Genomic DNA, 22,999 nt, shown 5'->3' with positions numbered 1-22,999 from the left:
TCGCAGTGGCTGGATATCTTTTGAAGGTTGTGCTGAGGCTTTTGACTTGAAACAGCAGGAGAGATTTATGAAAGGAAACGTCACTGTTACGGCTGTGCTTATACGATATAATGTACATTTAGCGGACAGTTAGACGCTGGAATTACCGCGCTTGTATACATTTTATTAGGAGAAAAATAAGACCGTGGTAGGCAATATACAGTATCCGTTCCTCCCCACTCAAAAACAAAAACCCTGTAGCCTATTGCCAATGTCATTTGAGACTGAGAATTCCGTTTTTTTTTTGTGAGGATGAACTTAGGCAAAACGCGTGCAGATGGGTGGGAACACACAGCTAATTACAGTAGCACGGACACATCTGGAGACAGAATGATCCACCGTAGACAGACGAACACACACACACACACACACACAGGCAGACACATACAAACAGACACACAAATGCTGGCAGTCTCACACAGACAGACAGACATGCTCAGTTCCGCTCCACTCCACTGCTTGTTCTGGTGGTACAGCCGCCACTCAAACACTCTTCCAGACGCCAGCTAGTTACCTAGCAACCTGCTTCCATTCCATGGCGATGCTATTAAAAGCAACAAAGAGAGGGAAAAAGAAAGGGGGGGGGGGTGTTGGAAATATAGAGAAGAGATTTGGTAGTCAAAATCTCAAAGGTACACCAAATGAACTGTGGGATAGCCAGCATGTACAGCATAGGTGTGGGTGTCTCTACGTGTGTGTGTGCGTGTGTGTGTGTGGGGGGGGGTGTTGTACCTGTGCTGAAATCACTGAACCGCAGCTCCTGTTACTGACTCAGGTGTGACTGCACGGCATGACTGACTCCATACTGCAGCATTCACACACACACACACGCATGTACACACATACACAGACATGCATGCATGCACACATCCACACAGACACATTGAGTGTGCAGTCACAAACACTTTCTTTTGGTCTCAGCAGCGCATCAGGGCAAGGCTCAAGTGAAAACCATTGTGGTCATTTGTTATGGGATACGTTTCTCTGTCTCTCCCTCTCTCTCGTTCCCTCTCTCTGTCTTTCCTCCTTTCTCTTTGTCCCCATTTCCCGTATTTCCTTGCCCCTTCTACCTTGTCTTTGTTTCTCTTGTTCCCTTAGACAGTCTCCCTCTCTCCTTCTCTCCCTCCGTCCTCATGGAAGAGCAGTGGGGGCCATTAAGATGGCCAGTCAGTAGTGACAGACTATTACTACAGATTATTACCTTTGGAGAGAGAGAGGGGGGAGTGAATGAGGGAAAAAAAAACAGCGCTGCAGTATCTGAAACAATTCCTCTAGGAAGTGGGATATCAGGGAGAGGGGAATTCAGCAGAAATCCCCTCCTCAAATTGGCAAGAGCCTTCTTTACATTATCATCACTCTACCTTTGTACCTGACATTAAAGCACCAGGACGCCTTTTGCATGCCTGCAGGTAAACGTGCCACAGGGTTCTGCTAACAAGCTGCAGTTGTACCTCACCAAAGCCCTGTGCCTTTTCATTCCGCCACAGGCTGAAGCCTCATTTTACCTGGAACATGTCCCTGTGTTAAATGATCAGTCAATATCAAGTCGAGTGACCTGTGTTGAAAACATCCTCAGCTATATACACATGTGCAGGGCACTGGATGCTGTGATTGCATGCTATGCGTGTTATCTGTGCCTGTCTCTCGCTATTAAATCAGTTTAAAAGGGAAGCAGGATTGAAAAAAAAGACTAATAAGATTGTTTAGGACTCCCTTATCCAGACTGTGTTACAGTTTGCATTTTAAAACATTTTTACGAAGCAGGACTGGATTAGTAAAATTTAAAGAGCACTTCAGATTATACAACTTGTTCAAGGATATATAAATGCAGTACTCCCCTCGGGTTTGACCTTGCAACCTCTTGAGTTACAAGCCCAGTTTCCAGACATTTATACTTGTTACTTGAATCGGTCCTCGAGGGACAAGAACTGCTGGTTTTTCACCCTCCCTTTACCTGGGAGTCAGGTGTGGCAGTCAAGCCAATATAGATAATCAGTAGCACTAATTTTTCAGTGAATTGCCCAGAACGAAAAAAAGAAAAGAAAAAAAACAGGGCCAGATTTGGATTGGAGAGCCAGATTTGAGTATCCTGTTTTATACTATGTCACTCTGTCGCTCCAGTTGCCTGCAGATCTCTGGGCTGGGCCTGTCAGGGAGCTTCCCTTTGATGAATGACTACTCATCAGGACCAAGCCCAGACTGTGAAAGTGTAGGCATCGTCATGGTGTGGGAGAGTGCCACCTCTCACTACCTACACACACTGGCAGACTTGGGCATTTGGCTGCTGATGTCTCCTCGGATCTTCCTCTGGCGTATCGAGCGTGAGCCAGATCAGCATGAGTAAAGATGCGTCTGTACGCGTTTACACAGCATGCCGTATTTAGGATTAATGGTGAGACGCATTCACAGACGCACAGACGAAGCAGGAACTCGCACATTATTTTCAGCTTTATTTTGGATATCCATAGTGCATTCCTGGGCTAGCAGTTCCACGTAACCAGTTTGTCATGGTTTGGTTTGAGATATTTTCCCCATTTATTTATTTTTTAACTGTAAATGCTTCATCCATAGAGATAATGTGTGTTCCACGTCCACCAAGGAAATTGATCCGTATCCGAGATTGTCCTCTGTTCATGATTCTATTGTCTCTCTCTCTTTCTCTCTGAGACACAAATAAACATAGAAAAAGGAAACGTGGAATGGTCCAGGGTGTTCTCTGTCTTCTGATCTCACAGAACTCTCATCCCCTGTCCTTCACAGATATAAACGGACAGACCCCTGGCCACTAAACGCCGGTCCAAAACTCTGCAGTGATTAAGATTCACATGCGCTCATGTACACCAACATATACCCACACCCTTATCTCAGAAATCAAGTCACTTAAAGCTTGTAATTATCACATCCATTTAAAAAAGGAAACAATCTGTTAGGAAAGCACAAGGAAACACCGACATTAAACAAGCCTCAAGCACCACAAGTGACGACAGCCAAAGGAAGGAATCCTGGGATTTGAAGTTTCCTTGTGTCTGCAGTTGTGCTTTAGTCTGAAGATGGGTGTAGCTGTGGATTTAAGGATGAAAGCCTCTCTTTTAACACAGGCAGAGGACAGCCCCGGGGTGTGTGTGTTTGGGTGGGGTGGGGGGCTGTGAGGGAGATGGTTCGGAGGGATATGGCTGATGAAGCAGAAAAAGACAGGGTGCCAGACTGTGGGGTTTGTACAGGACCAGAGAGGAGCACAATGTCCCAAAAGACAGATGGCAATACTCAGCTCAAGGGATGTGTGCCTGCTTTATCACTGCCTCAGCTTCTCCCACAAACAGAGAGAGAAAGAGATAGAGCAAAAACAGAAGGAGAGAAGAGGAGATGGGGAGAGAGAAGGATGAATGTTAGAAAGGATGGAGATGAGAAAAGGAAATGAAGAGCTGGGCACACAAAGACAGAGGGAGGGGCCAGTGAGGAAAGGGAGAAAAAGAAAGAGAGAGGCAGAGAGAAAGAGAAGAGGCAGCACTGCCCTGGGCCCCTGTCCAAATCTGACCCAGCCACCATTTCCCTGACTGCCGCACTCAGCTCCCACTGCAACCTCCCACTATGTTCTCACATCCCCCAAATGCCAAATTAACATTTGCCATGTCCCTACAGTGTCACAGCAATCTGCCGGCAGAACCATCGCTTTCTTGGACATCAATTTAATGGCGGGGTTATGTATTCTCCAGAGCCAAACCAATATATTTAGATCGCAAATACTAGGACACTCGAAAATGAGGTGATCCGTTTTCTCATTAATTGCCAATGTGTTCATCTAATTCAGAGGCTGTGCAGGTTGACACAAGTTGCTAGGAGATCTTGACCATGGCTGCAGAGGTCACTGACTGACGTGGCAGAACTCAAGTACGGGTGTGCAGCCTGTAAATTAAACTCACTGAGTCAGCGGTGGAATTAGTCACTGAGCATGTCCCTGAAAAAAACTCTGTCAATTTGCACAGCTGGTAACTGGCACTGAAGGGCTGTATTTGCTGTGACATGTGAGTATAATTAGTTTGTCTCTAATTGGGCCCCATGTTTGTGATTTTAAAGCTTTATGGCATGTATTTACTCATTTATTCATTTTTACATGTACAGTTCCTCTAAGAACAGTGCATTGGAACCCCTCCCTCCTGTATGGCAATTGGCACAGATTACTTAACACTATATTAGTCATTTATTTCAAATTTGTTTCACATGGGTGTGAAGGGGTTCAATGATGAAGATCACGGATCATTATAGCAGTGCTATTTAAGAAAGGTCACTCAGCCTGGGCTAAAATCACAGCAGTAATGAGAGGCAAATGTCCACACTTAGCTAGCTCCTACAGCTATAGTTTTGTACCACCTTAAAGATTTCACCTCTTTTATTGTTGCTATTATTCCTATTTTCAATCATTAAAATACATAGTTTTTTGTTTTGCACAGGTATAGACTTAATAAAACTTTCATTGTACTTTGTTGACAGGTAACGTTTAAAATACACACTTAAAACTTAAAAACAGCAAAGTGAAGCTGATTTATAGATCAACTGGTTCAAATATGAGACACATTTCAGATAGGTTAATAAGATCCACTTCAAATGTTGACAGTCAAATTTTCCAGCACAAGCACTGCTATAAGTATGACTGTGAAAACTCTGCCTTGTGATAGATGATTTATGATTCAAGGACAGTATGGTGCAATGTACTATGTGCCAGAGTAGTGCACCATTACAGTACTTATAAACAGGTCTAAAAACATTTTCCATAGTGGACCATGGAGGGTGGCCACAATGACTGGACCACACTCCATGCAGTTAATATTCTTTACCATGTAACATATCCAAAATAAGGACAAAGGCTCAAAACACAGACTTACTAAACACATCTTTTAAACAACAATGCCTTCTCTGTTTTGCTTTTGTACCTTAAAGAGAGAACAGACTCATGCTTGCTTCAAAAAAATGATAATTACCACATTGAAAACAACTACCCCCCCCCCCCTCAAAAAAAAAAAAAAACACAAAACAAACCAACAAAAAGTTAAAGATTTAAACCAGATATCAAAGAACAAACTAGAAACACTGTATTAGCCCTTGAATTCAGACAAATCAGAACGCACAGGGAATATTTAAAAAAGAGAGATAGAAAAAGAAAACAAATCCAGGCCGATGGGTATTTTACAACAGTAAAAAGACAGGAGTTATGTTCTGGCATGTCCACCCACCTCCCTCTCCTGATTGGTGGAACTGCTTGAATTAAGAGAGTGGGTGGAGTCTCTCAGAGCAGGGGTGAAAGACTGTGCTGCTCATCTGTGTTTAAAACTAGAGTCTTGGTTACTGTGAAGGGCCATGGCTTGCTCAGCTGGTCCAGGCCACGCCCTTCCTCCCCAAACTACCACCATACTACAACCACAGTCACCAGCAGGTATGTTTACTTACCTAATTAACTTTTTTCTTTTTTTAATACAAAAGAAAGCTTACATACAGTACATTAATATTTTTCTCTACATTTAGTTTTTTGTCTTCAATAAATAAACGTTAAGCTGTGTCCTTTCATTTTCTTCTTCTAATCATTAACATTTTTTACAACCGGAACTGTTACTCTGTTACTATAATTATGATTCAGCATTATTTTTTTTATATTTTATTGGCTTTCGCATGTAGTCAGTCAGTGCCTGGCATTGTTCCAGAGAAAAGGGGTGGGGTTGGAACGTTCCGGAGGGGTGTGGGTGGAGGAATAGGGGAGGAGTGAGGGGGGGGCAGGCAGGTAAGGGAGCGCAGGTGGGCGGATTGCATCCAGCCTTGGAGGTGCCAGGGTCACTGTTGCCCTGGGGCGGGGGTGAAGGGCAAAGAGGGATATTTACTTGAGTGGGGTAGGGGGTAGGCGGCAGGGGAAGGCGGGGGCTGGGGCTTTAACCCATGGCTTCTTTGCATGGCTCTCGATCTCGCTGGCCACTCTTGCTCATCTTCATCTCCGTCAGCTGAATGTAACGCAACACATTGGTGTCTGAGAAAGAGAAAGAGAAGGAGACAGAGAGAGAGGAAGAGCAGTTATACCGCAATATTAGCATAATGATCCTGATTATTTCTACTGACAGCAAGAGCTGTTGGCCCGTAGCATGTAAGATGCCACTTCACAGTGCACATATGGAGATGGGCTTGGCACATAAAACATCAAACATGCACTAAGACCTTTTGTTCTCATGTGTTGGAGGCTCTGCTATCCCTTGTGTGTGCACAGTTACGTGAATGCCCACGTATCCCTCCTACAGTGAGCGTACCTGTTTGAGCCAGCGCGGGCTGCGTTCCATGGGCAAAGCGCCATAAATCATTTTGCACAGGGAGGCTACTGAGAGTCCAGGCCTCCAGGCCTGCGGAGAGTTCAATATTCAATGAGCTCTGGACTCCACCTCCCATCACCCCCTCTGCCGGTTTAAAGCGGCCCGGGCAGCCTGCGGAAGGCAGGCGCAGTACCTGTGGGCTCGCGGTTCTTGGCGTCACGCAGGTAGCGCAGGGCGCACTCGTAGTCTCCCAGGTGGTAGAAGGCGATGCCGGCCCGGTACATGGCCTTGAAGTGGTCCTGCTGGTGGCTCAGGACCTTCAGGCAGTACTCCTTCACCCTCTCGTAGTTAACCAGCTCCGACTGTAGGAGGCATGCTGGGAAAACAGGGGGGGTGGGGGTTCAACAGAGACGGGGAGGGAGACGAGGAACAGTGAGCTTATTTCTGACTGAGTTTGAGAGGGGGGAGAGAGAGCGACAGAAAGAGAGAGAGAGGGAGGGAGAGAGAAGAAGCATGAGAAAAGAGCATACAGGATTTGGTCGATACTGTGAAAATTATAAGAAAAACCTGTGCAGAGAGTAAGAATTAGGCTACATTATAAAAACTGTTTCTTTACAGCTGTCTTTCTACACACCCTGGTCCAGGAGAAATCTGCTCAATCAGAGCTCTGAATAGTGTAATTACAGGACATTAGGGCTCAATTACACCTTTTCAGCCAATCTCAGCTGTTAAAACGACTGGCCCTGGTGCCGGTCAGAATTTAATCAAGCAATGGAGCACTTTTCCAGGAGAGAAAACAGCGGAGACAGCATCGCTCCCAGAACAGAGCTGAGGGGGTCTCCTTCAGAAAGATTAATGGCCGTTGAAGATAACAAAGATGGCGCAGTGGTCAGAGGCTCAAACTCCGGATCAGAGAGCGGTTTGTGAATTTCTGTCTCGGGCAAGACGTGCTGCCAGTGCCCTCGGGGAAGGTGCTTCATCTCTTCTAAAAACAAGCTGCATAAATAGGTCAGTGAATATGCAAAATCATGCGCTGCGCAGCCAGGGGCAGCATTCGATGAGCAAACGCGTGATGAAGCACTCTGCTAGCACGAAAGGGTCGCCTGGCTGCAAGTTTATTTGGGTCGGCCGCGGGTGCGTCTAGCTGCACTGGTAAGACTGCTATGCTGGCTCTGAGCTGGCAAGGCCAGGCCTCTCCATTTCATGTTTCTAGTTCTGCAGCTGGAACGCAGCGTGTAGCCTAATCCCCACGTGCCTGTAATCTGGATTTAGCGCTGACACAAAAATCGTTGACAACTTCACCCCCCCCCCCCCATTCCAGACAGAAAGATCCCAGAACAACTGCGCATTGTGAGTGCATGTTGTGAGTTAGTGCTCATGTGCACAGTTTGAGGGGGGTGACAGGTAACGCACAGGGATGAGCATTACTTCAAATGCATGCATTTGACATGGCCAAAAGTATGTGGACACCTGACGTCCAACATCTCATCCAAAATTATGGGCATTAATATGGAGTTGGCCCACCCTTCGTTGCTATAACAACCTCCACTCGTCTGGGAAGGATTTTTACAAGACGTTGGTCCCCATTTCTGCATGGATATGCTTTCATTCAGCCAGAAGAGCATTAGGGAGGTTGGGTACCATTTGAGCAGTTAGGCCTAGCTCGCAGTTAGCTTTCCTAAGGTGTTGGGTGGGGTTGAGGTCAGGGCTCTGTGTAGGCCAGTCAAGTTCTTCCACACCGATCTTGACAAAACCACCTCTATATAGACTTCACTGTGTTCCCAGGGTCATGCTAAAACAGGAAAGGGCCTTCCCGAAACTGTTGGGGAAGCACAAAATCATCTAGATTGTGATGGTATGCTACAGCATTAAGATTTACCTTCACTGGAACTAAAGGACCCAGCCCAAACCATGAAAAACAGCCCCCAGGCAAAGGGGTGCCCAGATACTTTTGGTCATACAGTGTATGTATTTTTTCTGTATTTCATAAGTCACATCGGTTTCCTTCCTCTATTTTGTATGGCTTATACTCCTGTGCCACCTGCAAAGTAACCTAAATCTCCACCATTTTCACTGTAGTTTAGGTACATTTATTTTGGAGGTACCTTTTTCCTTTCAGCGTAGGCTATTTTTACCCATCCCAAGTGACGAATTCTACATCGCCCAAAAAATCCCACTCTTTTTCTCCAGCCCCCTCTTTTGGCTCACTCCTTTTCTCCCTCTCAGTCTCTCTGCCCCCTTTCACTCTGGCACACAGAGACCCCTGTGAAAGGGGGCAGAGAGAAAATCTGGCCTGAGAGACAGAGCAGGAGGGGGACACACGGGGGGGGGGGGTGGATTATGCAATGAGATGGTTGTGTAACAGGGCTGTCACTGCTGAGTAGCTTCCAACTTCCCCCCAGAGCTGGAGGTAGGGAGTGCGAGTGGGGTGCAGAGTGTGGGGGTTCAAGAGTCCGGTTCCTCCATGCCACTGCTTAAAAATCAAAGGCTAAGGTTGAGAAAAACTGAACAAAGGAACGCTGGATTCAAAATATAAAATCGAAAGAATGGAACGAAAGACGCTTTGAAATGAGACTGTGTCAGGGATGCCTGGGCATCTGCAAACCTGAACTACAGGATGACGTCATGTCATGTGACACAAATGGGGCCGGAATGACACCTCGGTCACCATTACAGCAGGAGGCAGTCGAAGTGTGATTCGGTATTGTCGCTAAGTTGCTGCTGTTGCTAGGGAGTCATCACAGTGCTGGGAACACAGGTGCTCTCGTGGAGACTACCCTCACTCTCTCCCTTTCTCTCCCTCTCCCTTCCCTTCACTCTCCCCTTATTTCTCTCTATCACTTTCACTCTCCCCTTCTCCCCCTGTTGTTCTCTCTCTCTTTTCACCTCTCTCCCCCCTCTCTTTACCCCTCTGTCCAACATCCTTTTTGTGTGTGTAGTGCACATGCATTCTATTCACCACAAACACTGTCCAGAAAATGCAGAAAATGCTGTGACAGTGCACTTTCACCTTCTGAATAAAGAGAAAGGCCAGGTAGAAGGGGAGAGAGAGAGGGAGAGAGAGAGTGCTCTTAGGAGAATGCTCGGTCAGCAGACAGGAAGTTACAGCTCTAGGTTAAAGGGCAATGGAAAGACATTACAAGCCAAAATCGCGCTATAATCAAATGCTAGCATGTGCAAATGTACAGACAAGAGTGCTGAAGCATTTACGAAAAGCTCCGCCCGCAGACTGGCCTGAAGGGCCTCTAATCAAAATCAATCAACCCCCCCCCCACAACTACAATGCAAAAAAAAGAACAACTATCCATGTCTGCTCCTATCCATCCATCCATCCATCCCTCATTTCCTCTCTCCCAACCTCTCTCATAAACTCACTTCATCTTTTCCCACTGGAGTGCCTGAAAGCTTTCAGTGGATCCAGTTTCAGCCTGTAATGGCTAATGGCCGTTAACACATACAGGTCTCTGTACTTTCCCTCGCTCCCTCTCTATCTATCTCTCTCTCTCTCACACACACACACACACACACACACACACACCAGAGATCAAGCAGGCGTCGGACTGACGGCAGTGAGAATCGCTCGCCAGCACTTATTGTCCAGCAAACAGCGTAAGCCCAGAGAGGACTTCCAGGGTATAGAGCTGAGCTGTAAAGCGTGTGTCCTGATTATGAGCATGGATCCTAATGGGGAGCTGCGCAGTACGCCCTCCCAATCTCAGTGAGAGAAGAGGCAGTGGTCCTGTATGGGGATGAGAGAGGGTGGAGCCGCTTGCTTTCTGGCCTCCACATGCGTCCAAACCCCCTCTACAGCTGCTACCAAAACACAAGCTGGGCTAATGGACTTGCTCGCTAAGGGAAACTGATGTCCTTGTTCAATCAGTGGTGCAGCGACGGCCGTGCGCCCCACCCAGCAGCTAATGTGTCAGAGTATAAATATTTATTTCCTCCCGTTGCTGTTGCCTGCTCTCCTGTCTCTTCGCTCCTGCTTCTGCACTCCGAAGGAGCGGCCCAAAACCACAAAACAAACGACGAATGCAGGAGTCTGTTGTCCTCAGAGGGCTCGCGAAGAAAATGAATTCATTTAATTATTAAGAGCTTACGTAAAGGAAACTGGGAAAGCACTAGCTTTCAGGTTTTTTGTTTGTTTTTGTTTTGCAGTTTCGCTTAACCTTCTGGCCCACATTTGTTTTTAGAATCCAACAGGTGCAGAGTCAGACAGGTGGGTGGGGGAGCACATGAGCACGCACACTACTAGATAATGTTCTTGAATCTGTTCAAAATAAGATGAGAACAAAATGATCATATCTGCGTTTCGGTAGAACGACTGCAGAAAGAGCAGACCAAAAAAAACACCAAAGAGAAGAGAGGGAATTAAATAAGGGAGGAAGCAGCGGAAATTAAAACTCATGGAGCAAAGACTGCCGGCTCTCTGTCTCACTTAGTCGCTACACATCCATTTCCAAGGCTGGACTCAGGAAACCGTTCATCTTTTTTTCAGCATTTAAAAAAAGTCAAGGCCAGCGCTCGCGGCGATGTAAGCGGCGTGAATCTAAAGCCTGTCTCCGTCGGCAGCGATTACGCTTCTGTCAGTCTCGCTGTAATTACCTCTCTCTGGAAAGTTAAAGACAGATTTGAGTGGGCGGGGGGCACCCCTCTGGCCAGCAGCTCTCACCACCCTCCTCCCCAGCCGATATTCATCGGCAACACAGACCTTGCCCAGAGAGAGATGAACCAATATCACAGATCTGTGCCGCTTCAAGACTCCTGATCTCACACGTTTCTAGCCCCTGCATATTCTCCATTTGCCACCTCTTGAAGACTTAGCTGGCTTCACAGAATTAAAATGTTCAGTGTTAAATCAACTCTTACAGAGTACGTATGGTCCCAGTTGGACTCATATGTTACACTGTTAGTGTTTAATTAACACTGTACATTTTACTCTGTATTATCAAAAGTAAATCAGTGAACAAATTTTTTTCACAGAAGTGTGATAGCAAATCCTATCCAGACCTAGAATAGCAACTGTAACTCATATACTATAATAGTGCATAATGCTTAGTAATAATAATATCAACAACAACAATAATAATAATATTGCTCTATCAGGCTAATAATAATGATAACAATAATAATAATAATATTGCTCTATCAGGCTGATAAAAGTTATCCAACAAATTGCCAGGAGCTAGCAAATGATGGTTCACTATTCCTCATGCATTGAGCTTGAAATGTAGACATTTCATACATTTCATAAAGTATGGGATGTCTCACTCGCACCTCAATATTATTCCTGGAGACAGGAGACTGCAAGTGCAAAAGGAAGCCATTTACGGCAAGCATCGGATGAGGCAAGCTCCTTGATGCTGGCACGTGCTTGTAACTGTACTATCTCTAGCTCTTATGGTGTTTGCTTACCATGTGAAACTGACTTCTGTAAGCCGCTAAAAGCATCTACTAAATGGCTAAATTGTAAATCGCAGTTGCTGGTTTAATTTTTAATAGCATTAAAGCCGAGTGCACATTGCTGCTAATGGCAAAAACAAACTACTGAATTGGTGTCCAACGTCAGCTCAGAAATCTAATAAGGCCAGCTACTACACTGGGAATACGGTTGAACCCCGCAGGCAGTTGGACAGATGGTATCATAAAGTGCCTTGTCACCCAGTGCTTCTCTATGCAGACAGGGATCTCTTTGACGTTAACAACGCAGACAGAGGTCGTCAATCACAAGGGTTGATACAGAGATCTCAGCTGCCATCACACTGCTGCTGCTCAGAACTCATTCACTCACTTACTGTCTTCTCTATGTTAAACCTGTCTTTCGTTCTCTCTTTCATGTCATTTTAGTCAATTCATTTTTCCCTTTTAAATTTGGATACCTCCGACTCACTCCATCATCCTTTCTCTGTCCCTCCATTCCTCACTCTTTCATTTTGCCAGTCTTTCATGTCTCTCTCTCTAGCCCCCCTCAAATATTTTTTTCCTTGCTTTCTCTCACTGACTCCCCTCTCTGTTCAGGTATGATAAGACCCAATTCCACATTAATAATGGGCAGCTCCGGTGTCAACTTGACTTTCAAACACAGAGCACATCAGTGAAAGTGACTTTCATGCAAGACCAAGAATATGATTATTTTTCCATCTCTCCCATTTCCTTCCTTCCTGGCTTGATGAGCATTCACTAGAACAATACCAGCTCCTAGATGGGTAATGTCATACTGATAGTGTGACCTGAAGCAGCTTGCTGGGGAATGTTTCCGAAGTAGAACCCTCCAGGACAGCAAGTGTGTAGAACAATCTCCAGAAAGTAAGCTCATTGCCCACGCATGTTTCTGATACTCAGTTTAGGTGAACCTTGTATTTTACCTGGCCTTGTGCCTGGCTGTGGATGGGGGCATTGTCATCTTGGAAGAGACCACTCCCATCAGATTCAAACATCATCATAGGATAAAGGTGAACACTCAGAATAACTTTGTATTGATTTTCAGTTACCCTTCCCTCCAAGGACACAAGTGGACCCAAATAATGCCAGAAAAATGCCCCCGCCCCGTACCCCCCTTTTCCTCTTGCCATCTTGATCCAAAATCGAGGTCAACTGGGCCTGCTCAGCATGTTTATACATGCCACAGAGCATGATAGGATCTTACTTGCTTAATTGCATCGTGCAGTACACCTGTATGGAAGCATCTGCATTCACATGTTTCTCCAATCATTTATTCAGGTTTTTCCTTTGTCATCTATGTGTGTATATATATTTATGTGTGTATGCATCAGACCTGGGTCAAATACATATTTGTTTTAGATTCAAATACTTTTCTACATTTTACTGAGCTTGTCTGGTGTATTGAAACCTATGACATTCTCTCAAAAAGTGCAAACCCCACCTTTTGGTCCTATTGGCAGGCTCAGTTGCACCAGGCAAGATCAACAGAGGACAGAAAAGTATTTGAATCCAAAACAAATACATATTTGACCCAGGTCTGGTATGCATGTATTTCTCTCTCTCTCTCTCTCTCTCTCTCTCTCTCTGTAATATGTTCGAAAAATCAGTATGTTTTCCAAAACAAAAGTGATACCTAATGTGGCACACGCTGACCACGCAACATGGAAAATTCAAATAGTCACACATGCATGTGTGTTGGTCTCCATCTGACAAAATGTTCTCTCCATATTTTCTGATATTGAGGCAACATGACATTTTGCCTGAGTTTTCCTGTTTTCACAATCATTCCGTCAGTCAGTCAGATCACAGGAGAGTGTACCAATTCTTCTGCTTATGATTTTTCAGTCGTTGCACCACATGCCGCTCTGAATGTTGACAGACGCACTTGCCAACATGTCGATTTCGCGTCTGGCTGCACCTAGCAAGTTCATGTTGTGAATGTAAAAGCAAAAGCTTAGCAAACAAGCCTTTCAACAGGTGCTTGCACATTGTGTTTCTAATTGGCGTCCCTGGACAACGCGGGCAGCGCTTGACGGTTTCTCCAGCCGTGGTTCCCTCATTAAGGTCGTGCGCTCCGTCGTCCGTGGAAACTGACGCCACAACAAGCATATTTGCATAAATCATCCCCCGAGACAGCAGCAATCACAGCGAAAAAAAATACCCCAATTATTGTGTCAGATTGCAGTGCGGGTTTCTTCGCGTTCAGGTACTGAATGTGTTCTTTTCGAGGGCCATGAAATATGGTTTATTTGCCTGCCATAACCCTCCGGCACTATAACACGAACTTCAGCTGAGTCACTTCACCGGGCAACCACTTCATTATTAATGCGAATGCAGCTCAGACACTGGCTGTTGTAACTATTAACAGCAATGTCGTCATGTCTAAAATCCGTGTCCTTCCGCATAATGTCGTCACGTACGAAATTTGTGTCTTTGAAGGTATAACAGCGATTGTTGATTTGATTCTTTGTTGCTGCATGCTGCCAAACCGCAGAGGACATTTTCTGTGCAGATTTAGAAGGGGATGTGTTCACATCAAGCATCCGGTCGAAATGCCACGGTGATGAAGCAGCAGGCAAGGCAGTGCGGACGCTGTCCCTGGTTGACCTGTTGTCCTAGAAACAGCAGGGTGCTTTCACTGGTGCATTCACCCGGACATGTCTGGAAAACGTGTCCACAGTAGCCTAGTCATTTCTGGATTTGGGGGGTTTTCTGTAAAGCATCTTTGTGGCAGTCCGTCTCTAAAAACGTTACACAATCAAATTGAATCTACCTGAACTGAATACACGGACACCCCCGAACGCTGGTAAGCGTGGCATCGAACGTCACCGAACGCAACTGTATGCACCACTACAGCATTTAACAACAACTGTTTACTAGTGTACCTAGCACCGAACACCACCGGGCATTCGCATTAGCATTCACAGCACAGAACGCAAATGGAAACAACTGTACTAGTAGAGTGGAGAAAAACTCCCAGTTCAGCATCACAGTCCATGACTAAACACACACACTTGCAGTAAAACTGAACTTTGCACATTACTAATCGGTAATGCACACTGCTATGCACCACTGTATTTCAGCATTACAACCACATAACCCTGAAGGACCATAACCATCTAACTGAGGAAACAAGTTCAATTCAATTCAGTTTGAATCCTTTATTTTCACTGTACTAGTGCAACAAAACTGAGTAGGCTATGCTACGAGTTCAATGAACACAAACTAGACAGACTAAAATATAGCCTAATTTAATTCTGACATTAAGAAAAAATAAATTAACTTAAGGAAAACCTAGTGAACATTGTGCAGTTCAGCATGCAAATGGTAGAGAGGTGATTCACCTTAAGATTGCAGGTGGATGTGTAATAATCAGTAGAAGAATGTTTTCAGAACAGAAGCAAGATAATTTCCTTAGGGTCAGAGGTCATGATCCTTACCTTCCTCCCTTTCTTTGTTTATCACAAAATCTGAAGGTGCATCTGTTTCTGCCTGTAAGTGCTGCGGTTTGATTTTAAATTGCAGACCTCTTTCGCCCTCACTCCTCCACTCTCTCCGATCTTTATTTACTGCCTTGACAAAGCTCCCTAACCCTCCCTGGCTCTCAGAACCTTGAAATAACAGCCAGTTTTGGACTTGATTTCTTATCAGCCCTATTACCCCCACCCCTCTGCCCCACTTATGATGAAAAACGACCACAGACACAACGGCAATGAAAATAAGAAGCTATGCTCTCTCTTTTGTTGCAAAGGTGTAGAAAGGTTCATTGAAATGGCCTATCCTTCCTTTTTCGTTCCCTCCATCTCTCACTCTCTCTCACCCCCCTCACCTTCACCTTTTCCCTTCACCATCTTCTGTTCTTCTACCCCTCCCTCTGTAACCTTTTCTTCTTCCCCATGCCCACATTTTCTGCACAGTTCCTCCACAGTTTCTCTCTCTCTCACTGCACCCCCTCATTGGCTGCTTTAGACGGTGATGTCATACAGTACAGTACAGTAGACCCAGTGGCCATTAGGGACCTGCAATGATACTGTGCCATCTGTGGACCTGGCGCTCACAGCTCCTCAGCCGCAATGGCCAACTGCCATGTCCATCAACATGAGCACAGGAGAATAAGCCCCGCCCTTCATCCTCACACCACCACCCCATCATCCTTTGTTTATCAACCTGTCCTCTTCCCTTCTCCATCCTCTTTCTGCCAACCTTCTCCTCTCCTCCCGCTTACTTCTGTCTTCCCTCCCTCCTCCTCCCTGCCATCTCTCGATCTCTGTCCGCTCCTCCTCTATCCCCTCTTTCCTTCTCCTCCAGTAGCCCCCTCCTCTACCCCCTTCTCGCTTTCTCCCTCCCTCCTCCAGGCTCCTTCCCTCTCCTCTGCTCATTTGAGTCTTCCAGCTTTTGCTCCATGTGGTAGTTTTTGGCAGCAGATGAAAAAAGAGGGGTGGCTTGGCAGTTTTGTTTCATCAGCGAGGCTTGGAGGGTTGCGATAAGTCCAGGGCTGTGATGAATCTGACATTATCAGAGTTCTCTCTGCACACCAAAAACACCATCAATCAACAATGAATAGACTAAAAAACTACAAAAATCATAACTAATATCATATAATAACCACCAGTAATAAAGGTATAGCCATCACCAACAAAAGTGTAAATATATATTAAATTTATTGCCAGCAGGCGAAGAGATCTAGATTGACAGACTGACAAAAAACCCACAGAAAATGTCTGTGTATTCTTGTTTATGTGTTACTTGGCTTACATTACAGGGCTGTAGTGTTTCCTGTTTTTGGCTACCCAAAGAATGGGGATTTAAGTGAAAATACCGGAAATTACATTCTGGCTGGGGAAAGGAGAGCATATGATCTATGACATCATCTCACCATGCAACATCTATAGACCTATCACACATAGACCTATCACATATGTCCCAGTGTGTACAGACCTATCACACATACATCACTAACATGGATATTCCAGTATCTATAGATTTCTCACACATACAGTAAATCAGTATCTATGGTGTGCTTCATGCGCAGATGAGATCTAATCTGAGAGAGCCAAACATAATGTAATGTAATATTACATTATTGTATTTCAGAGTTGGAAATAAAAGATTGAAATAAATGCAGGTGAACTACCAATGCCTATGCACTTATGCTGTGTTTTATCAGCAGCGAACCCTGATAAGAGTGAGTCTTTGTTTGCAACTTTTTTAACTTTGCTAGTGAAGTTGGCTACACATAGCTAGATAGCATGCATGCTGTAGAGACTTCAGTTCCCCTGATTGAAATAAATGCAGGTGAATTACCGATGCCTAGGCAGTCATACCGTGTTTTATCAGCTGTGAACCCTGATGAGAACGGGAGTCTTCTTTTGAAACTTTTTCACTTTGTTAGTGAAGTTGGCCACACATAGCTAGACAACATGCATGCTGTAGAGAATTCAGTTCCCCTGATTGAAATAAATGCTTAGCTAGCTAAGTTGCAGCTATGAACAGTAAAAGCAGTTCCCATATGGGGGAACACAGCTTGATGGGACATCAGAATTTGATACAAAAGCTTCCCAAGCTTGGGCATCTAGCTGCCTAATGTAACTAGCTAGCTAAAAGTACAGTCACTTATAGGCCCAACAGAAAACAAGCCAACTCCGCATCACTTTTCATCCCCTTGGCGAACTTCAGCTCAGGCCACTGAGGAAAAACAATTCCAAGGCTGACACTAGTTCTTGTACGAGCCCTGTTGGCTTGTCTTTTTTGCCTCGCTTTATCTAGGATTCTTTGCATCCATTGCAGCAGCTAACAAACAACAAACATATAGCTGGAATCAGAACCCAAACCACAGCCTCTGTAGCCACACCCATCCCTCCCCACACAGAAAAAAGCGCCACGCCCAGAATCATCCCGAACACATTCTAGAATAACAAATACAGATAAAAGGTGCGCAAATTTGTCTAAAGTGTGTAAAGGCTGAGGTTGCCAGTGCATAGTAGATATGCCTTAACATACTTATTTTATAATGTTTAGAAGTAAAACAAATCCTGCATAGTCTGCCTTTAACTTTGAATGTTTCATAGAAAGAAAATCTTGACAAGATGGGTGGGATACAAGAAAAGAAATGACTAACTAATGACACAAATAATGACAGGAAAAGCACTGCTCTTTTTACATGGGGCACGTGGAATGGATTCTAGAAACACGCTGCTATTTCGACCTCATTGCTTTAGCTTCCTTTATCATCTTCTTCTTTTATCTCTCCTAGAACCACTTGCTGTCAGACATATCCCAGCACCAAGCGGCCATTTATTTCCCTTTCTATCCTTTAACATTCTCTCACCTTCTTCCTCTGCCACTCCCCTGCCTAAAGCTATGCCACAGCACAGTCCGTGCCATGACCCCTGTAACAGATGATTTCTCAGAAAATCATTAATAAGACTTTTTTGAAGTTTGCCCATTTATAAAAAGTTGTCACTGCCAATGTAAGCGATGGGTCACAACAAAGAAATGATCAAGACTGACAGTCCATCCCTCCCCCTCCCCCCCTCTCTCTCTCTCTTCCACTTGCACACATGCAGAGCAATGTCAGCATGGACAGTGAGAGAATGAAAGGTCACATAGCATTCTGTCCATCATCCCCCTGCATAGACCCGCTACAGTTCATTACTGCTGCTGAGACAGACAGAAATACTAGACGACCAGTGCCACTTGCTCTTTCCCTTGATTGCAGGCCTACTGGCCTGGTGTGCAGTTTCACCCAATCGAAACGTTCCTAGGGAGCGCGCCCACCATCCTCTCCCCTGAGAGGGCAGAGATGGCACAAACAGCTCAAGAAATATCACTACGGTGATCGCACTAGTCAATGTTTCCCTACCCCCACAGAAAAACAAAATACAGACCAGTAGAGCAAAAAATCTCCAACTGACCTTCACCCTACTGTGACACACACTACAAACGGTTACAGTGCACCAACAAAACAAAATCACTTGGAGCATCTGTGACGCATTTGCACTGAACACAGGGAAGTCTCTCTTCACCCTTGAAAGGAAATTCCACTGAGGCCAGAGGTGATTGAGACTCTGAGGGGGACACTAATAAGCTTAGGAGAACTAGTACCATCTGACACTTCGTATCTGTGTAAATCTTTAAACTAAAGTGAAGACTGCAAAGCTTTCTCAGCCTATGACAGGACATGTTTAAGGTGCTGAACAAGCTCAACATTCACAGCATCCCTTTGACAGTATTGCAATTTTGCAAGAACCCTGGGCGTTGAAACGAGACAGCCTTAAATTTAGTGCAACTGACACCCGATTAGTACCGTTCCCATCCCAGAACAATCACCAGACACGATGGTAGCCTACCTCGTTCATAACAACTGAAAGCTGCTGGTCATAGAATCTCCCTGGATACTCGTCGCGAGCAAATCTTTGAGAATAACGACGTGTCGAAGGCCTGTAAAAGGCAAAGTGACCGAGGACGAAACCGAGGAGAAGCAAGAAACAGACAATGAGGGAAAAACTCAGAGAACCACCTGGGCCAACCATCCTCACCTCTCCCTCCGTAGAACCCCCCAAAAAGCAATATGCAAACAAAAAAATGATTGTGCGACTGCAGAGGAAATAGAGTAAAACTCAAATCAAGCTAGGTGACCGAATAAATCTACGACTGAAAAATCGTGGTAAATCTCCAATTAATTAGGCTACCAAATTACTCCAGGTTTTGTAGTGACAGAATTGACGACCTTTTATGTTCAGGACAACGTATTCCCATTATTTGTGTAATGCATGATCAGTGTAATTATATCTCACAAGCAAGGCAAAGCACACAGCGGCGGCCTGCATAGAACACTTACACAATCATTCCGATTCCGACTCGTCTCTCTCCTTCGACCGCTCTACCGGAACGAACAATGGCATTCGAAATTTCTCAGTCCAAGAATTTCTGGGTTCGCGGACCGAAGGAGGTCAGCTACAGCGACTCACCTGTCAGGCTGTCGTAGCACTCGATCTCCGTGCTCTCCACGGCTCTCCGCTGATCATCGGTCAGCCTAACTGCGGCTTGGTTCAGTAGGTTAACCTCGGAGCCAGTGGTCCCCTCGGCTACATGTACCCCCTTCAGCTGCAACAGAGCCCGATGATACTTCCCTATCGCTTCCCGGAATTTCTTCTCCTTGTAGCAGCGGTGGCCCTCCACCTTAAAGTCCACCGCTTTCTGTATTTTTGCCTCCATCTCCAGCTCCGCCGCACCGGCTCGGTACCCGACGCCTCCACCCACACCGCCGCTAACGTCCGCACCCGCAGCCGCTGCCAGGCTTCGGCCCCCTGCCTCTGGGTAGCTCTTCAGGCTTTTGATCGAGTGCTGCTTGGCTTCCATATCTCTCAGTGTGCACGACAGCTGCAGGCCATGCTGTTCCGACACGAATGCCTGTTTTCCTTGGGAGGACTGAATCAGCGTGCTGTGCATAAAGGATGCGATGAAAGCGGGAATGGAAATTCAGCAAAAAAGCAGAGCTCGACCAAAAATAGGCTAACATAAATCCTTACAAAACAAAATAAATTAATTTTGACTATATACAAAAAGACAGATGAGAACCTTCGTGGTATTGTGGGATTGGCTCCCCCCTTCACTGCGCTTTTGTCCCCGTCTCCCCTTACTCGGTGGTTTTGCAGAGTGATCTTGGGTGAAGGCGGATCGCTCGATTGTGCTCCGCTTTTGCGCTTGAGTCGCCGGCACGCGCAGCTTCAGCACCACAGACAGCGAACTAACCCTTCGCCCGCGCTGCATTATGGGAGCAGGGGGGGAGTCGTGTGGTCCTGCTGCATCACGAGCGTAATTTCTCACACGTCGTGGTCCTCACACGACAACGGCTACCATGGTGCTTTAACATCGATTAGCTGAAGACGAACTACATATTTTCATCAACAATAACAAGTGAACAGCATTTGCTATATTATATTTCTTGTAAATAAAATATCGAGCATGATTTATGCTGGAATAATGCAGGTCTAACCAGTTATATCCTATTTTACAGTAGTACGATAGTAGAGCATCTTATTGTTGGCAAATTCGTGATGAAACAAATGTATGTATGCAGTCCGAGTGTGGTTTCACTATTTGTAGCCCATGAAATTAATTTCTCTGTGAAAACATTGAACACAGGGTATTTGGATAATGCAATCGCACAATAAAGATAAATCGAACATTATTTTAATTCCACAATTTAAAAGGACTGTATTTCAATAATGTTTATCTGGACCTACAATCTTTAACTTCACCGGATTGTAGAAAAAGTCTAAGTAACGATGAAATTGGGTTATTATTATTGTGTTAGTAAGGAGCAAGGCAGGGGAGAGAATACTCTAGACATAACCTAGATATACAGTATTGGTCTTAGGAAAAATAGTGCTGAACAAGGTGAACTCTAGATGCTTCAAAAAGGTCGCTTCAAAAAGGCAACGAGGCATGTTTGAATTTGTGCAAAGTCGTATTGCGTAAAAGGGCGAGTTGTATAAGCGCGCAGTATGACCACATACTGTCTGGACATATAAGTGAACCTACAGCACCAGCCGCCTCGGTTTTATAACAGCCGACCCAGAGCACAAACTGCCCGTAGACTGAATCTGTTTTCATAAGACAGCATAACATACCTATGTAGCCTATAGAGGACATTCTTAATAGACAATGACACAACAAGTCTACTTAATCATCAATAATTTTCTACTTTGCAAGTTGTTAAATTTTACTTCAATTTGTTACACCTATATATTTTTTTTAGGTTTTCTTAGTTTCTGAATTTCAGGTTCATTCAAATGAACCTAAAAACTTTCAATTCAGAAAACCTAAAAATCTAGGTGTAAGATAAATTTAGGTTTATCTACTGAAATATTTTTTCAGGGGAGGTAATTGCTGACCAGTAAACTGAGTTGATTGATATTCAAAGTATGACAACATAATATTTATTAACCGGGTGGAAGAGTCTGATTCCAGTTGTGGGAACTGCGTTGCAGCTAAAATTATACCATTCTTCTGATGGAGATGAGCTCTCATCTTTGCAAAGCTGAGAGCTCATCTCCATCAGAACCAAAACAGTGAAATATACAAGTTCTCTAAAAACATGGGGTCCAAGCACACACAGTCAATATTACGCCACTGAACAAGTGGTCAATCAGTGCCAAAATCACAGTGGTCACAGGAATGCACCTTGTACCACTGTTTCATAGGTTTCACCCATGTGTTTAGGCCAAAACTGTGCACAGAGGAAAATTCATATTAGCATTTACAAAATGGTGAATAATACAAGAGGTTGTCAATATTGAAGGTACAGATCAATGCATCAGATGATGAAATTGATCACTACAGCAAGTTTTACATCTCTAAAAGACAGCAGTGATTTTTCATGAATTTATAAAAAATACTATGCTCTAGAGTGCCGCCATACATTTCAATTGGGCCAATCGTGTTTGGCTCTTGATGTTAGTGCCAATATAGCAACCAACATTTATCAATTTCTGTTGAGCTGTTTTAAAGTTAACATTTTTGTCACAAGCCATGCTCACAATGCTATTCAATGGCTCCTTATTCATCCATATTTTAATTTTGAGCTTGGTCTACAGAGGATGCATGCCAAATTCTGTGCAAGTGTCAATTTTTGCTGTGCAAACAGTTTTAGGGCAGAGAAATAATTTAAAAAATAAATATAGCTGGAAGCAGCAATATACAGGGTCCAAACACACAGCCAATATTGACCAAACAGAACACATTTTAAATGTGTCCTTGGTTTGACAAGGAAAATATGCATTAAGTTGTGTGATGATCAGACATTGTATTCAAAAATGAGCATTCTTCTGCTAAGCCACACCCACATCAATTTTACTGGCTTGTTTTTCATTCATATTTTACTGTATCCAAATTCTGTGTACGTTTTTCAAGGAGCTTGGTTTAAGGAGGCTGTGCATCAGATTTCATTTTGCAGGATAAGCATTTTAGCCATTTAAAAAAAAAAAAAAAAATGCAAAATTGCAATATATATATATATATATATATATATATATATATATATATATACACACACACAATATGGTGGACTTCATGGTGGTCCTTGAGGCAGATTTATTTGTTATGAGCCAGGAAGTCTGAGGAACAAAATTCTGACCATAGGCCAAACAGTTTAAAAGTTGTAGCCCAAAAAAGATAGCGCCTTCCTATATTGCCTCATAAGGTTAAATTGGGTAAGTATTGGGTGGTAA

The 22,999-nt window shown here is 44.5% G+C and overlaps 1 protein-coding gene across 1 annotated transcript; it reads right to left on the bottom strand.

Moving 5' to 3' along the window:
• Positions 1-2,476: 2,476 nt before the first annotated feature.
• On the bottom strand, positions 2,477-20,686 carry ttc9b (tetratricopeptide repeat domain 9B). Its single transcript, XM_064302236.1, has 3 exons — positions 19,736-20,686; positions 6,517-6,699; positions 2,477-6,049 (listed from the first exon to the last, which is right to left on the bottom strand). Exons 1-3 carry the CDS (start codon positions 20,214-20,216, stop codon positions 5,955-5,957), a joined length of 759 nt encoding a protein of 252 aa, XP_064158306.1. The 5' UTR covers positions 20,217-20,686; the 3' UTR covers positions 2,477-5,954.
• Positions 20,687-22,999: the final 2,313 nt, after the last annotated feature.

The sequence above is a fragment of the Anguilla rostrata genome, chromosome 12, assembly GCF_018555375.3.
Source record: "Anguilla rostrata isolate EN2019 chromosome 12, ASM1855537v3, whole genome shotgun sequence".
Taxonomy (NCBI): domain Eukaryota; kingdom Metazoa; phylum Chordata; class Actinopteri; order Anguilliformes; family Anguillidae; genus Anguilla; species Anguilla rostrata.
Note: the sequence above shows the minus strand (reverse complement) of the source record. Positions and strands in the feature narration are given on the sequence as shown.